Source organism: Electrona antarctica (assembly GCF_951216825.1).
Source record: "Electrona antarctica genome assembly, chromosome: 10".
NCBI classification, from domain to species: domain Eukaryota; kingdom Metazoa; phylum Chordata; class Actinopteri; order Myctophiformes; family Myctophidae; genus Electrona; species Electrona antarctica.
This window is the reverse complement of record NC_136791.1, coordinates 10,139,814-10,156,904: the sequence shown is the minus strand read 5'-3', so window position 1 is coordinate 10,156,904 and position 17,091 is coordinate 10,139,814. Positions and strand designations below refer to the sequence as shown.

The window sequence follows — 17,091 nt, the reverse complement described above, 5'->3', positions numbered from 1 at the left end:
ACGTAGATTTATGTCATTGGCGCTTAGCAGTGCTTCATTTCTAAATTCTTAGGTGCCGGAGCTCGCGTGCACAACCAACGGCCAGCTCACCCATCAGAACACAATAGAATAGGCATATAGACGTTTTTATAGGCCTATGTCTTTAAATGTTCTGATGAATTGAAAATGGAGGACCCTGAAGTAACACGTCTTAAGCTCTTTCTGGTTTTATACTCGTAGCAGTCAGATTTTGTATTGACCTGTGTAGGCTACTTTCGTTTGAACTGCACCCATTCTACAAACTGAATAACATTTCCAATCAGCCATCAATAACATTTGCAGCAGCAGTTTACACAGGGGCCCGCCGGCTCACAACACACAACTACAGCAGGCATTTGCAGTTCAGTTGGCACAGCGTTATATTAGATACTGTATAAAATACAGTATAACAAGTTGAGAACCTCTGTCTTATGAAATCCATGACAATAAAGTAAGTAGTGCCTTTCCAAGAAATAACTGTAAATGTCCAAGGATTCATTGTCAATGGCTGGAAAACACATTAAAGCATGTTTTGTACAAGACATGGGATTACTGCATTTAGTTGTCAGTTACCGACCGAGCTGACACAGCTATGCTTGTTCTGGGAGTTTCTTGGATAGAAGATAGCTCCATAACTCCTAAAATGGGGATAGTGCACATGAAAAGCACTGGTGCACGAGAATCCCTTTACCCTTTTCCTTGACTGTGGCTTGTAATGGTCAAATTAAATTAATTATTTTGAATTAAATTAACACACAGGATTTGACTGTGTATACTATACAGTAATATGCTACAGTGGTTAGTTGTATTTCTTATCTCTGAAAGGAAAAGGCTGACACATTTTTAAGTGGTGCAACCACTTCCTTAAGTGACTGTGTGTGTCTCTGGGTGGGTGGGTGGCTGGCTGGCTGGGTGGGTGGGTGGGTGCCTCTGAGCACGAAAACAGCATGGTTGTTTTTGACCACCTGTGCGCAACCTAACACACACACACAAACACACGCACATATTAACTGTATATATGGTGATTTCGGGTGTGCCAGTACAGTACAGTACAGTACAGTACAGTACAGTACAGTACAGTACAGTACAGTACAGTACAGTACAGTACAGTACAGTACAGTACAGTACAGTACAATAGAGGGTACAGTAGAGGGACGCACACTGTAACTCTGTCATTTCTCAAACGTTTCGGATGCGGGACGGCTCGCCGGAATCGGGCCGGCACCCTGGGTGCGTTCCTGTGGGTCTGGAACCCCCCCCCGGGGACCCCCACACGGAGTTGCACCACTTACTTCACACGGGTGTGATTTTCATATACAGGACATGATCCCTTTGGATTAACTCAAGGGTGCGCGTGCGCACGCACTCACGCACGCACGCACGCACGCACACACACAAACACTTGTGACTATTTCCACCATTGTACGTGCAGTATAATATACAAGGGTTAAGTTTCAGACTACCGTAACCGATTTAGTTGATTATAAAATATATCTATCTTATGAGCAAGATTAACCCGTTAAAACCGGGAAAGCATCTGTGTCATTTTAGATTTTTGTGTCAGCTATTAAAAAATAGCAGACTGTATATATAAGCTCACAGAGTACTTGAAACTACAAATCTTGAAACTACAAATCACTACAACTACAAATCACTACAACTACAAATCACAGAGTACTTGCAACTACAAATCACTACAACTACAAATCACAGAGTACTTGAAACTACAAATCACTACAACTACAAATCACAGAGTACTTGAAACTACAAATCACTACAACTACAAATCACAGAGTACTTGAAACTACAAATCACTACAACTACAAATCACAGAGTACTTGAAACTACAAATCACTACAACTACAAATCACAGAGTACTTGAAACTACAAATCACTACAACTACAAATCACAGAGTACTTGAAACTACAAATCACTACAACTACAAATCACAGAGTACTTGAAACTACAAATCACAGAGTACTTGAAACTACAAATCACTACAAATCTTGAAAGTGTGAGAACTATCGGTTTAGAAGGCAGTTGTAGAATCGACCTCAGTTCTTACAATGGGATAAGTTGGTTTATGGATTATTATTCCATATATACCAGGCCTGTCTCAGATGGAGAGACAGGAGGAGAGAGAAGGGAAATGCTGCTACGGTGAGGAGCATATAGAGACCGCATGGCCACCGAGGTCTCTGCAGACCTCCTCCATCCAGGAAATCGCTCCAAAATGCGACAAATCCATCCTCCACAACCCCCCCCACACCCACACTGTGAGCCAGTCCCCCCCCCCCCCCCCCAGCCCCCGGCTGCAGGTCCCTGGGGGTGGGCTCTGACGTCAGCCGGCTTACACTGGGCTGAGTGCCAGCCCCCCGCCGGCCCTTGATGGATGCGCTTGGGCTGTGAAGCAGAGGCCATGCACGCTGTGTGGAGCGCCGGCCGGCTTGCAGTCGGCCAGCTCATACACGTCTAATGACCTGTAAAGTCCCTCTCTCTCCCTCTCTTCCTCTCACTCTCTCCCTCTCTCTCTTCCTCTCACTCTCTCTCTCTCTCACTCCCTCTCTCTCACTCCCTCACTCCCTCTCTCTCTCTCCGTTAGGACAAAATAGCCGATTTGCTTGTCTACATACAGTATGGCGTACATTTTCCATTCATTGTCAATGGCATTTAAGGTTTGTGTTAACACAAAAATATCGATTTGCTCAGACACATATGACGTAAATTCTCCATTCATTGCCAATGGCATTTAATGTTTGTGTTAGGACAAGAATCTACACTATAGCTGATTGCCTGCTGGTTAGTCAGTCAGGGGCCAATCAGAAGGCTGACAAAGGGTGAATTAGAATTTGCGTCCTCACTTTCGTCTTCAATGTTTGTGTTTACGCAATGTTTGTGTTCACACAAACCCTCAAAGCTGCCCCTAAAAAGAAATCACAGTGTGTGTGTGTGTGAGAGAGAGAGAGAGAGAGAGAGAGAGAGAGAGAGAGAGAGAGAGAGAGAGAGAGAGAGAGAGTGTGTGTGTGTGTGTGTGTGTGTGTTGCGGTCACCTGCAGGTCGGCCGCTGGTCTTCCTCTTCAGCCATCTGTCCAACGTGTCGGAGCTCACGCTCTCCAACACAAAGTCATCCAGCATCTGAGGGTGCAGCGAGAGGTAGGCCTTCACTTTCTCATCTGTCAAACCTGGCAACACACACACACACACACACACACACAGGAGAGATGACACAGTTATCCACTTGGCCCTGTCGGTGACGCGTCGCAATCCGTCACCCCTGATGACAAAGACATCATGACACAAAAGTGTCACACAAGGTCACAGGGAGGGAGAGCTCTCTTTTTTCTTCCTCCATCTCTTTCAGCCAATACTTCTAGTCCCCCATCGTCATAGTGTTGCTGCCGGGGCAGAACAACCTCCCATCTCCATGATTCAAATGTGTATGTCCTACTATGTGTACGTGTACGTCCTACTATGTGTATGTGTACGTCCTACTTCATCATACAAGAGTAGTGAATGAACACAATATTTTGATTGAATATAAAATGAGAATAGGCTTGTATTATTATTTATTTTTGAGTGGTGCAACCACTCCAAGGAACAGCAATGTCCGTGTTAACCTATGTGTTAACCTATGTGACTATGTATGTGTGTGTCTGTGTGACTATGAGTAGCAGTAGGGGCAAAAGTGGCGCTGTTGTGCCAGAAACAGAGAGATAGAGAGAGGGGGGGGGGAGTTGCACCATTTTTTTAGCTATGCACAGCTTTGTGTGTCTGTATGAGCACGGGATGTGCTCTCAGCTGATTGGCTGAAGCACAGAATGTGATGTATGATGATAAGAGTGCCGCTCACTTATTCATAATAATCAAGTAACTTGTACCGTATGTTGGACATACAGGTTTCCACTCAACAGCAACAATATATTAACATGGCTCAAGAATGCACCCATTCTGTGCACAGTCTGCACACATGCACCCAGAAATCTGTCCAGGTGCAACTAAACCTTTTCACTTGTTAAACCGTGTGCACCTTACATACATTGAGCATGTCTATGTGTGTGCGTGTTGTGTGGGTGCACCGAAATGATCTGCTGGTGCACGTACAGTTTTTATGTAAAACCAGCTAAAACGTTAAAGGAGCATTCAGTGATTTGGAAAAACCCTGGTCCACCCCGGTAACAAGTTGTGCACATGCACACGCTCTACAGTGAGGGAAGTACAACAGACCAACAGCACGTGCACCAAGGCCCGCCCCACTCGATCATGATTGGAGGAAGGCCCCTCTCATCCTGATTGGATGAAGGCTTTGCCACCCAAAGCCCAAACCAAAACTAGGGTTTTTTTTACCCCAGGGGCTCACTGGGGACAGGGAGGAACTCCTTATATGGTCAGCACACTTTATAGTAGGGAGGATTATCCAAAAAAGAAGAAAAGATAAGTGATATTTGAATTAAGTGTAATCACTGAATATACCTTTAAGTCTGGAGCCCAGAGTCCGGCTTATATGAACAGCAGTATTATGTTATGGTTGTCTGCAGATGTACATTAGCATCCATGCTAAATCCGGTTTATTTTCACTGTGCATTCATATTGTTCTTTAATATACGTCTATCTGTTCCCTTCCAAATAAAGGAAAGTAAAAGCTGGAGTTACCCACAATGAAAGCTGGAGTTACCACAATGAGAAGGCAAGAGACATGAGACGTCTATTTCATCTCTTTCACCATTTATTTCCATGTTGGACACAGCCAACTGGTTGTCAACAGCTTGAGTAGAACTACCTGCCAGGCTTTTATACCGGTAGGCCCAGCTGCAGGTAGATGACCTGGATGGTACCATTCCCACAGGGGGGGGGTTTCTAACAACGTAGACCTAAACCCCATAGATATGTACATAAATGAAATGACATGCCTAAAATCAATAAATCATCACCATATGAAATATATACAAAAAACGACATGGTTACATAATTACATTACATAATGGAATCCAATACTAGGCCCAAAAACCATCTAACATAAGTCAGTTCACATTCCTGCACACCCCTGATATCTCGTACTGAAACTGCATGCAGTTCAAAGCATCAAAACTTGTTTGTGTGCTTTTAAATAAACGGCCTGTAACGAAGACTCTGACTAGGACGTTGGGCTATATGACATGACATAGTCTAGTATGACAATCCTTATATTTGGCCCAAGCCGACCTAGTGCTGATATCAGATAGATGTGGTAGAACCATATATGGATAGATCTAACTGGCTTAGTCATCGTGACAAGCATAGTCGGAGAGTATATAACAAGGGTCGGCTTCAGGGAGCAGGCAGAAGTCAAAGCACCCTGGTTTAAGTTCTAATCGGACACCACTGCGGGGGTCCTAACCTAAGTAATCAGCAATAGAGCCTTGAGCTATTGTATAGGCCTACTTGATCATACTACAGCGTCACACAAAAGGATCAAAAGTAGCAACTCGAGCTTGCAGATCTTCTACTTTTGATACTTTTGAATACAAATCCTGAAATGTTACAGTTTTGGACATAATGAGGTTTCCACCCGACAGAGACAATAGGTTAAACACCTAAATACAGGTTATTGTGCCTGGCACATGTCCAATGCATACAACATTTGTCTTGTGTCTTGTCTGTGTTTAACACCTTGCTTGCCCGGACCTATTTAATCCATTTAATCCATGTGCCCATCATTTATAGCGCCCAGACCACTTTTACCGGCGCACCGGAAGTTGTTGTGAATGTCTGTGTAGCAGCTAACAATAGCCACACCACTCTAGAGTGGGAGGTAAGAATAAATCTATCGCGACTAGCGACTGGACCGCGGAAGGCTGTCAAACACAGGATATTTTTTCAGAATTAGACGGGATGATTTAGATCGGGAGTTATGAACGTTTTAAGATTTTCGTTTTCGTCAGCTAAACAGGCAGGGAACATTTTCGATGACGTGTCACTCTTGCGCGTCATCGAGGATTGGGCAACAAGCGCTCCTAGGCTGTGGAGCGATGCGATCGGTTTTGATATCATTAATCTCTGTCCTATTTATCAATCTCCGCCTTGGGCACTTGACCATGAACTTGATGGAGATCTCCGCCCCGGGCCTCCATGGTGTTAATGGCTGCTCCAATGCATTTCCAATGGAAGTCACATGTTTTGACGAAACATTTTTGTTTGATGTGGGGAGGGGGGCACAACACAGTCATCAAACAAAAATGTTTTGTCAAACCATGTGACTTCCATTGGAAATGCATTGGGGCGGCCATTAAACACGAACAAGACACAAGACAAATGTTGTATGCATGTTGCAACAGTGTGAGTGAGGCCTTAAGTTTAACATGTTTGTTTTGATAGTTTTACTCTTTAGTTTAACTCTTATTCGTAATTATAAAAATAAATAAAGCCTATATCTGATTAAAAAAACTCAAGATGTGACCTAGAACTATATTTGATTGTGATTTTCCAGACCATTAGTTTACTGGCATTTACAGGGAAATCCAAACCCAGCAATGGCAAAAACCTTAACATCTGTGGCATCGTAAAGTGTTAGGAGAGACTAGAGAGACAGTAACTGAAATCAAAAAGCTGAAAGCACACAATATCATCCGAGGGATTTTATGGCGTGGCTCTGAAGCTATGACAGGTTATCTTATCTACTTTACTTTATTTGTTTATTTGGACAGGACAATGCATATTAATGGACATCACATAGACGTAAATACACCAGATATAGCACAGTTGCTAATTTTCATCCGCAGTCCTCACAAGAAACACAAAATGGAAAAACAGACAGTCAAACAGTGGAATACATTTACATAACATTACATAGGGAACACAGAATAAAAAAAGAAATACACCTAAAATAATCATGAATGGTTGCAGCTTTGGTTTTCAAGCAACCATTTTTTCAGATTGTATTTAAAAGAGGGAAATGTACAGTAGCACAATCCCTTATACGCAGAGGAAGGCCATTCCATGCTACACAACCCTGTACTGAGAGGACATTTTGGCCGAATGTTGTTTGCCGGTGAGGCACTTCGCAGTCTCCTCGAGTTGCTCTGGTACTGATTCCCCTATCGGGCTTTCGTTTAATGAATTCACCTAGGGGGGGCGGGCACAGACCATGTAGGGTCTTGTATATGACCCCAGCCTGTTTTTTTAAGTTATCAAAGCTAACAAAATTGAGCCTCCGGAGGATGTTACAATGATGATATGAGTGGGGCTTCCTGTCCTGTCACCTTGAGCGCACTCTTGTAGAGCTGTTCTATGGGTTTGAGAGTAGTCACACCTGTGCAAGACCAGTTTGTGAAACAGTATTCAATGTGTGATAGGATCATACAGTGAAGATATGATCTGGCCACTCCAACTGTCAGGAATGGTCTAATTTGTTTAAAATGTTGAAGGTTAAATTTAATCGTATTAGTGACTTTCTTCACATGTTTTTTAAAGGTTAGGGTTGAGTCTAATATGACTCCGAGGTACTTGAACTCTGGGACAAGGTCAAGTTCCTCTCCACCCAGAAACACACCTTTCTTCACATGTTTTTTAAAGGTTAGGGTTGAGTCTAATATGACTCTGAGGTACTTGAACTCTGGGACAAGGTCAAGTTCCTCTCCACCCAGAAACACACCTTTCTTCACATGTTTTTTAAAGGTTAGGGTTGAGTCTAATATGACTCTGAGGTACTTGAACTCTGGGACAAGGTCAAGTTCCTCTCCACCCAGAAACACACCTTTCTTCACATGTTTTTTAAAGGTTCGGGTTGAGTCTAATATGACTCCGAGGTACTTGAACTCTGGGACAAGGTCAAGTTCCTCTCCACCCAGAAACACACCTGTTTCATACTTATTTTCTTTGTAATGGAAGTCAATAGGGCTGTTGGCCGTGCCGTTGGACTTTGTATATTTGATTTGTTATGTGTTCCTTTCCACTCTTCCCTGTTCTAACTCTTCTCTTCCTGATGTTCCTGTGACTGCAATGTGGAGAGAATAAAGGACATACAGCTTCCCACGTTAGTAGTCCAGAATAAGGTGGCATACAGCAAGCTTTGGTCCCATGCAAGTGTGGCAGAAACGTCTGCGGCAGGTTTCTGTCCAACAGTGACCAAAACCAAGGACGGGTGCTTTCGATGAATCTATCATGGTTAAAGTGGAGTTTGAATAGGATCAAATGCATATCAAATATCTAAATACGAGCAACTTAAAAACTGTCTGAGGTGCTCATAAAAGCCAAAGTAGACGCTAAAATGACCCTAAACACGTTTTTAAAGTGAATTATCCCTTGAGACTAGCTGATCTAATACTTAAGCTTATTGTGAGCTTGTAGATCACGTATATCGGTAGGCACGCAAATCACCCTGATCTTACGGCAGAGTATATAAATTAATCATACAGTGCTCCATCTCACTAATATTTACCGTACAGCAGTGTCTCCGTGAACTGGAAGCCCCGACAGAGACACATTGGGGGCTAAAGGAGCTCTGATTAATAGGCAATTAGGTTTTCGAGAGCCCGCCTAAGTGCCCCTGTTTATTGTCTTTGTTGTCAGGGAGAAAAGCTATTTGCAAAGAGCATCATCGTTGAGGGGAAAGTTGATTTGAATGCACTCTATCGGACATGTGGTCCTATCCTCCCGTCTGAGCAGTCCTTCAGGACAGGCCAGGAAAAGCATCATGTTTGGATTACTGACCACCAGAGTGGCCTGCTGTCTATCTATGACGCTCCACAGTACACCAGTGTACGTTTTGCCAGGGACCCCCAGAAGAGAAGAGAAGAGAAGAGAAGATTTACGTAAAAAAGGGGGGGGGGGAAACCTTCGAGATCTTCTATTTTTGAACAGCTAACATACACTGTGAATGGATGAAGTGATTAAAATGACTGTGATGCTGTATCAACACAATTTGTGTTCCCACCCTGCTTCATCTCTCTCAGCTATCAGGGGTCCTTGGCCTGAAAAACGCTGAAGCCCCTTCAGATCCCTGTCCTAGATGATGAGCCTTGCATGGACATATCGCTTTCTCACGAGATATCCGGATATCAGCAGCATCTGTAGGATCTCTTCAACTATGAATCACACTAGGAGGACACGCAGCTGGGAGGCATGTGTCCTACTACCCCCCCCCCCCTCCTCCTCCCCCCTCTCTGTCACACACACACACACACACACACACACACACACACACACACACACACACACACACACACACACACACACACACACACACACACAGCATCAAAGCAGTACTAAGTGAGTTGTACGTCAGAAATCCCACGGTAGTGAGGGGCTACAGACTGTTGTGGAGAACAACACATAACTTAATCCATTAAGACCTGCAACGCATCTGTGTCACCTTAGCTTTTAACCACTTTAACCATTATTTTCAACGTTAGCCCGATATACTAGCAGATATACTAGCTTACCTATCTGCTATTTTTGAAAAATTGTGAAAATGTGTGCAAATCTTTGAATATATATATTTTAAGTGAACATTTTGAACTCAAATGCTTGCTTCTGGTAACCTGACTCCGCCAGATGGGGCAGCAGAGAGTACACTGGGTTCCCCCCCTCCTGCTCCCATCTGGGAACTCTCAGGCAGACTCGATGCTCCGGCCACCAAACGGCCTGGCCAATCAGCAGCAGCTAGAGGCGGGATCAAGGCAGGACTGTGTATGCACCCCATCATGGTCTGACTACGCAGATAACGTTGCCCTAAACTCGGATACCTACGTAGACGTACTGCGGTGCGACAGCTTGGCTAACACTGTAGAGACGTACTGCGGTGCGACAGCTTGGCTAACACTGTAGAGCTCAAAAGGATGGAAAGTGTGGAGGGCAGCGATCCAGGAGTCCCGAGTTGGTGTTGGCTAGACCTCCCTCTCGCAGTAACTATAACCTCCTTAACCCATTTAGGCAATTTTCTGAAAGATTTGAGGCACATTTTAACGATTTAAAAAAAATAGCAGATCTACAAGCTCATAGCGCGCCACTCGGTGGATGTGCTACCTTTTTGGAATCTTTTAAATTCCTATTTTTTGATATAGTATACATAGTATAGTTGCATGTTGCAAGGAGTCGCATGGTGAATCAATTCAAAGCTTAAATCTACAACTCTTCAGTCCTGCATGCCCAGGATATGAACCTGAATCGCTCGCATGAAATCTATGTCAAGTTTTGTCAACGAATGTCAACCCTCTGGGTCAGTTTCAGGCACGACAGGCAGAAACCAGCGGGTGTAACTTCTACCCACGACAACCAGGGTTTCAAGTTCTCAATGGAAGAGTATAGAGAGACCACCTCCCAATACCACCACCACTGCGGACGTGCTATATACTCTACCATAAAGATTGATTAAAATAGGCCTGGGCCGTGGCTCAGTGGTCCAGGCACCTTGGCTGGCAAACCAGTCTGGCAGTGTGCCGCGGGTTCGACTCCCGATCCCGACGGCCTTTACTGCATGTCTTCCCCCCATCTCTCTCCCCATTTCCTGTCAGCCTACTGTCTGTCCCTCCATAAAAAAATATAAAATAAAGATTGATTAAAATAATGTAAAGTTCCAGATTTAACAATGGCACGGAAGCTGACACCGACTACTACACACCCAAAAAACAAAAGCCCATGCAGGGAAGACGGTGGGGCAAATTAATCAATGTCCATTTCGGCAACGTTTTGAATCTTCAACCATTTCAATTGCAGACTGAATTAAAACAAAAATCTATTTTTGAAAGCGACAGCGACATGTTACTGTCTGTGTCTGTGTCCTCCGACCCCGTCATCCACTAGGAAGACATGTTACTGTCTGTGTCCTCCGACCCCGTCATCCACTAGGAAGGAAGCAGACAGAACATCCGTCCTGTAGAGGTTTATTTAACCCATTTAGACCTGAGGACGATTCTACAAAATGTCTTCTAAATCCTGACAGTTTTCAGTCGTTCTCAAACAATTTCATGTCAAGGACCCCCAAAAATATATGTATTTGGTCGCCGACCCCCATCTGAAAGTATGTTGTTCCAGAGACCTCCCCAGAAGCAAATATTTGAGTTAAAAACATTCGCTCTGAAAGAATATAATTATATTCAAAGATTTGCACCACATTTTCACGATTTTTCTAAAATAGCAGACCTACAAGCTTGTAGATCTGCTATTTTTCAATAGCTAAACTATAACATAATCCTTAAAACACCAAAAGGGGGTTCCCGCCCAGAACGGATTAACTCAGAGGTTACAAATGGTCCATTTGCTTACATTTGTACACTTACAGTACATTTGTCTCCCCTCTCGGAGTTACAAGTGGTTAAATCACCACTGATGATTTTACTGTGTGCGTGTGTGTGTGTGTGTGTGTATGTGTGTGTGTGTGTGTGTGTGTGTGTGTGTGTGTGTGTGTGTGTGTGTGTGTGTGTGTGTGTGTGTGTGTGTGTGCGTGCGTGTGCGTGTGCGTGTGTGCGTGTGTGTGTGTGTACTGCAGGTCAGTAGCTCTCAAAGTGCGGCCCAGCAGGGACACTCGGAGGTCCTTGAGGGGGTTCCAGCAACATTATGATACGGGATAGGCGTCATAATGCGTCATGAGGCATTTAGGCCTGACGTCGAAAAAAAAAAGGTTCACTCTGAAAGAATATATATTCAAAGATTTGTGCCGCATTTTTATGTTTTTTCAAAAATAGCAGACCTACAACCTCATAGCGTGCCCAAGTGGTGCGCTATGATCTTGTAGATCTGCTATTTTTCAATAGCTAAAGTATAACATAATGCTTAGTTAAAACACCAAAATGGGTTCCCGTCCAGAATGGGTTAATATAGCGTTTAAATCATTTGGATCTTTTTAACACCGTTTTATAATAAGCTTTTCAAAAGCGCCACGATGCAATGTTATGTAGATCGGCTACTTTCGAAAGATGAAACATTTGGAATAATACAATTTTTAACAACGACAGCATCACAAGTATTTTAACCATTGATTTCATCCATTGATTTGAGTTGAATACATTTTAAAATAAAAAACAAAAGTAACATAAATCTTCCCTGCATGCCGGGGGTCCCTGGAGCAAAAAAATACACAGGCTAACATACAGTCAATTTGACATGAATAGCATTTGAGAAGGACTTGCTGTAGGTTAAGTGGACTGGAGCTTGTAGGGCAGACAGAGGCAGAGGGGGGGGGGGGAGGGGGGGCGGCGGGGAGGGGGAGTGGAGGAGGAGGAGGTGTGGGGGGGGTGGGGGGGGGGGGCTGCCGACTGACGCTATCCAGACACGAGACACAGCTCTTCAGGAGCGGAGCGCCTCACGAGACTCCTAGCCAGCGCTGACGCACGTAGGCGGAATACGGCTTAATAAATCAGAGAAAGTGGGGTGTGTGTGCGTGCGTGTGTGTGTGTGTGTGTGTGTGTGTGTGTGTGTGTGTGAGCACGTGCGCGCGGGGTGGGGGGGGGGGGGGGGGTGTACATGGGACACAAAGACACACACAGAGGCAGGAGAAAGAGACCCTTACAACGGTGTCCTATTTGAGACACAAAGAGGGCAGTGTGGGAATTAGCACCACAAAAAGCACATTGGTTTTGAGTGAACAAAATATCTATTATTATTATTATGAAAATTAGAAAATATATACAGTACTCATTGGTCCTATATGTCTGGTCCAAACACAAATAAATCATAATTTTAATATTTTCTAAAGGTCATTTCGTGGTGCAGATGAATAGAAATGAGTATTAGATAAACCTCCTTCACACACTAAAGGTAATGTCAAAGACAGGCCTGTGGTTCCCAGTGGCTGGGGGGGGGGCTGTGCTACATGGTGGTACAACGTAGAACTAGGAAATCTACTAGACTATAAAATGCACCACTTCTAAGGGTTAATGCTGTGCTGACAAGCAGACTGACTGATAGGGACCTTAAAGATTGCAGGCCTACGCTGGTATGAAATTGCAAAATAGATTTTTCCGGAGCATCTTTCACCACAAATCAAACCCCACAGAGCGCGCACTTAACTTCTGAAGCCCTGGCTCGACCTTGAACACGTTGAGATCAAAACTACAATGACGCCTGATTTGGTTGTGCCCTGCATGGAGTGGGCGGGCGGTGCACCGACAATTAGCAGCTCTGCGAGCTTGTAGATCTGCTATTTTTGAACATTTTTTTAAAAAGTGTGAGAACTGAGAAGTAGTGATTTAGAAGGCCTCTGGTCTCAATGGGATAAATCACCTCGTCAGTGACACCACCTTTCAAAAGTTGAACCCTATTGTTACCTTTCTATAAATGTAATTTCAAAACAAAAATAACTCGCCAAATCACATGGATCGTCATCAAAGTTGCACACTGAATCACATGACACTGTCTGTAATAACACAGCCAAAGGCTATGTCCTCAACTCACTAAGTAAGTATGCACAGTTTGCACACATCCCCGAGCTGCCAACTTCGCCACTTCACTTGGACCCAGCCCTTCAAATCTGGGTCAATGGCCTGTCATGGACAATTATGAAGTCCATCTACAGTCTTTCCTGCCGATCCCAAAAAACATACACTGAGACTGTAGGTCTCTCTTGTTGTAAATTCAAGATGAGTAAAATCTCTACTCCATTTCAACTTTAATCAATGTCATATTGTCACATCACAAGTTTATAGGTGTAAAACTTTTTTACACCCAGGTCCCAACAAGTTGTGGTTTCACAAATAGTCATAATACAAATAGAATAGAGAAAGAAGCAAAGTCAGATAACAGGACACAATGTCAAATAGTATACATAGGCTGCATGGTCAGTTTTATTTGTGTTTACATGTTTTACATTTTTATCCCACAATACAAGCTGTAATCCTGCCAACTGAGCTCATGCTGACTTCAATGCATGAGGAGTGATCAGGCCGCTTCGTATCACCTGACAGGGAGGTGTTTCACTGGTAGGACGTAGCGAGCGGAAGGAACACGTTATACCAAGCAGTTCCTTTCCCCTCTGGGAAAGCCAGCTGACCAGGGGGAGACAGAATAGAGACCAGCAGTACTAGGGGACACATGGAGAAAAAAATCCTTTTGCCAACCCCACCTATATGGGTATGGCCGCAGATGGAGAAGAGAACATGCCCCCAGTACCCCCGGGGGTAATTGAACCCGGTATCTGTGAGGCGACAGCGCCACCGTGCGCCTTGAATATCAGTCTCTTGTGCAAGAGCCACTTAGTAGCACATACTGTATCGCTGTTGTTGCGCAGAAACCTTTTTGTGTTTTTTTCTTAAATGAACGCCCTACTTCTATCATGCTACAGCATCACACAAAAGCATCAAAAGTAGCAGTTCGAAATGCGCCGTGAAGCGATGCGTCTTTTGCTAGTCGATCTGCTACTTTTGCTATTTAAGAGTACGTTTTGGACACATGAGGATTCCAATTTCCACCCGATAGAGAACATAGTGATGCAAATCCAGCAAGATTGACGTTCAACAAACCTGTAACTGTGGGCACGAGAACGGGAAAGCTAAAATCTTAATATCCACTATCATAAAGATCAGCGTTCATGCACACAGTTCTGGATTAACCACAAGCCAGGCATATTGAAAGAAAGCATTGGTTTGGCCCAAAAAGCGCCATTCCAGAATGATGGTGATTGATAGCGTTTTGTCCGGAACATTACAGGCATTCCTGCTATTTTTCTGTATAGGCCCTTAAAAAGCCCTTTTCTTTTAGAGCCACACAGCTCAGCCTAATGTGACCACGGTGACACTCGGGGTTGTGAGGACTGCATGGGGGCCATGCATGTTGTGCATGTTGTGTCCTGGGCCAGATTTTGCAAAGAGAAACAGGTCAGGTCAGGTCTACAAAAACAAGCCCAAAAGAAGCACAGAAGTACAGGCCACATGAACACAGCATCAGGATAGGTTTAACCAATTTAAACCTAGTACAGGCCACATGAACACAGCATCAGGATAGGTTTAACCAATTTAAACCTGGTCCAAATAAGCAACTCCACTTTAGAAACAAGCAAAAGAAATTAGAAGCGACTTTACAGAAAAACAAGCCCAAAGTCACTTCTGGCCTCTGCTGGGTGGTAACCTCATTCAAAACCGATCTACAAGCTCAATATCCGTCGCTTTGTGCTGCGATCCGAGCTTGTGGATATGCTCATTTTGATGCTTTTGTGTGACGCTGGATGGATGATGGAGATAGGAGGTTTCTGCCCGACAGCAACGTTATAATCATAGACATAAAAAGGTAGCTCTGGGGCGCGTGTCAAAATTGAAGGCACAATTTTCCCCGAGATTCCTTGCGAAGCAAGCTTCCCGCGTGCGTAACATAAGTCCCGGAAAAGATGCGCTGTGATTGGCCAGTCGCATGAGTGACGTCACTTGGGCAGCGTCGCAGCGTGCCTTCAGCAATTGCCTCCGCTTGACTTCCTGCCTTCAATGGAGACACGTCGCTCCGATGAACTGCAGCGGTCAATGAGGCATCATAACAAGGCAAAGCAACATAACACTGGTCCAAAGCCTGGGACAATATGTGACCAGATTTGACTGAGAGACTGCCATTGCGCAAACTCCAGCGGAGGAGATTTATTTATTTTTTCCAAAAATGAGTTAATAGCACAGGCAGACTCTTACATACTAGAGCATGTCTGAAATAAGTGTCAGAGCTGAAATCGACATGTAAATATGAAATAAATGCTTAAACATGTAGCTAGGTGTAATGTTAGAGACCACAGAAGTGAACCTTTCAAGCCTGTTTTCTCAACTTGCTGTTTTCTGTAAGACATTACTCTATAAGCCATATATCCAAAACTGGTGGGTCAAACTGAACAATCAATATGTCAATTTGAAGCTATGATTCCCTGCCTTCAAGTTCATATGACATGAAAAAACAAAAATTCTAAAAAATCCAATGGCAGTCCCTCAGTCAAATTTAGTCACATGTGTCAGCCAATCAACGGGGCAGCCAGTTCTGTGCATGGAAAAATACCCAGTGTTAAACGCTGCAACCCATATGTAATATCCGTTGTGTACAGTAACTAAGTACATGTACTTAAGTGCTGTACTTAAGTACAATTTTGAGGTATTTGCACTTGACTTGAGTATTTCCAATTGCCAGTACTTTTAGGCTGGACGACTTGTGAAGCAGCAGGCGTCCTACCAGACACCAGGGTCTAAGCAGCAGGCGTCCTACCAGACACCAGGGTCTAAGCAGCAGGCGTCCTACCAGACACCAGGGTCTAACCAGCAGGCGTCCTACCGGACACCAGGGTCTAAGCAGCAGGCGTCCTACCAGACACCAGGGTCTAAGCAGCAGGCGTCCTACCGGACACCAGGGTCTAAGCAGCAGGCGTCCTACCAGACACCAGGGTCTAAGCAGCAGGCGTCCTACCAGACACCATGGTCTAAGCAGCAGGCATCCTACCAGACACCAGGGTCTAAGCAGCAGGCGTCCTATCAGACACCAGGGTCTAAGCAGCAGGCGTCCTATCAGACACCAGGGTCTAAGCAGCAGGCGTCCTACCAGACACCAGGGTCTAAGCAGCAGGCGTCCTATCAGACACCAGCTGGGTCTACATTTCGCAAAGAGTGAAACCACCTCCAACCACTGCTGCAGATGTATTTAACTCCACCAAACAGAGTGGTTTAAAGAAAAGTTGTATTCATTCAAATAAGTTCTGAATTGAAACTTAAACTAGCTGTAAAAGTGATGTTTTTGGCTAAAACTAAAAATGTCTCCCCATCTCGCCTGGCACTAATATCGCTGCAAAATAAATCGCACTGGCAGATTCATCTGCTTTCCAGGCTAGTCTCACCATTAACCCATTTTGGACTGAGGTCGATAAAAAAAAGGCTTCTAAGTCCTAATTTTTTTCTGAAATATCCATGTTTCTCAGTGGTTTCTCAGTGGTGCTCAACCTTTTTCATGTCAAGGACCCCCAGAATTATCTCTATTGGGCCACGGACCCCCCATCTCAAAATATGTAGTTCCAGGGACCCCCCAGAAGCAAATATTTAAGTTAAGAATGTTCGCGAGAAATTGTCGGTGCAGCCACCTAGCTGCGTGCGGCTCCGTTCCGTCCCCAGCGTAGGTCAGTTCTCAAACTATATTCATGCCAAGGACCGCCA

The 17,091-nt window shown here is 44.3% G+C and overlaps 1 protein-coding gene across 2 annotated transcripts in view; it reads right to left on the bottom strand.

Annotated features, from left to right (window-relative positions):
• pde10a (phosphodiesterase 10A) overlaps positions 1–17,091 on the bottom strand; it is a 102,699-nt gene that overhangs the window by 62,504 nt on the left and 23,104 nt on the right. Inside the window, exons 1-2 of one of the 2 annotated variants that reach the window (XM_079513152.1) lie at positions 4,490–4,620; positions 3,070–3,201 (exon numbers count right to left, since the gene is read on the bottom strand). Coding sequence is in view for 1 of the 2 variants with exons in the window: in XM_079513151.1 (XP_079369277.1) it covers positions 3,070–3,201 (132 nt within the window). In the remaining variant the exon portion in view is untranslated. Of the gene's footprint in view, positions 1–3,069; positions 3,202–4,489; positions 4,621–17,091 lie in introns of those variants that run through there. The other variant, XM_079513151.1, reaches the window with a different exon arrangement.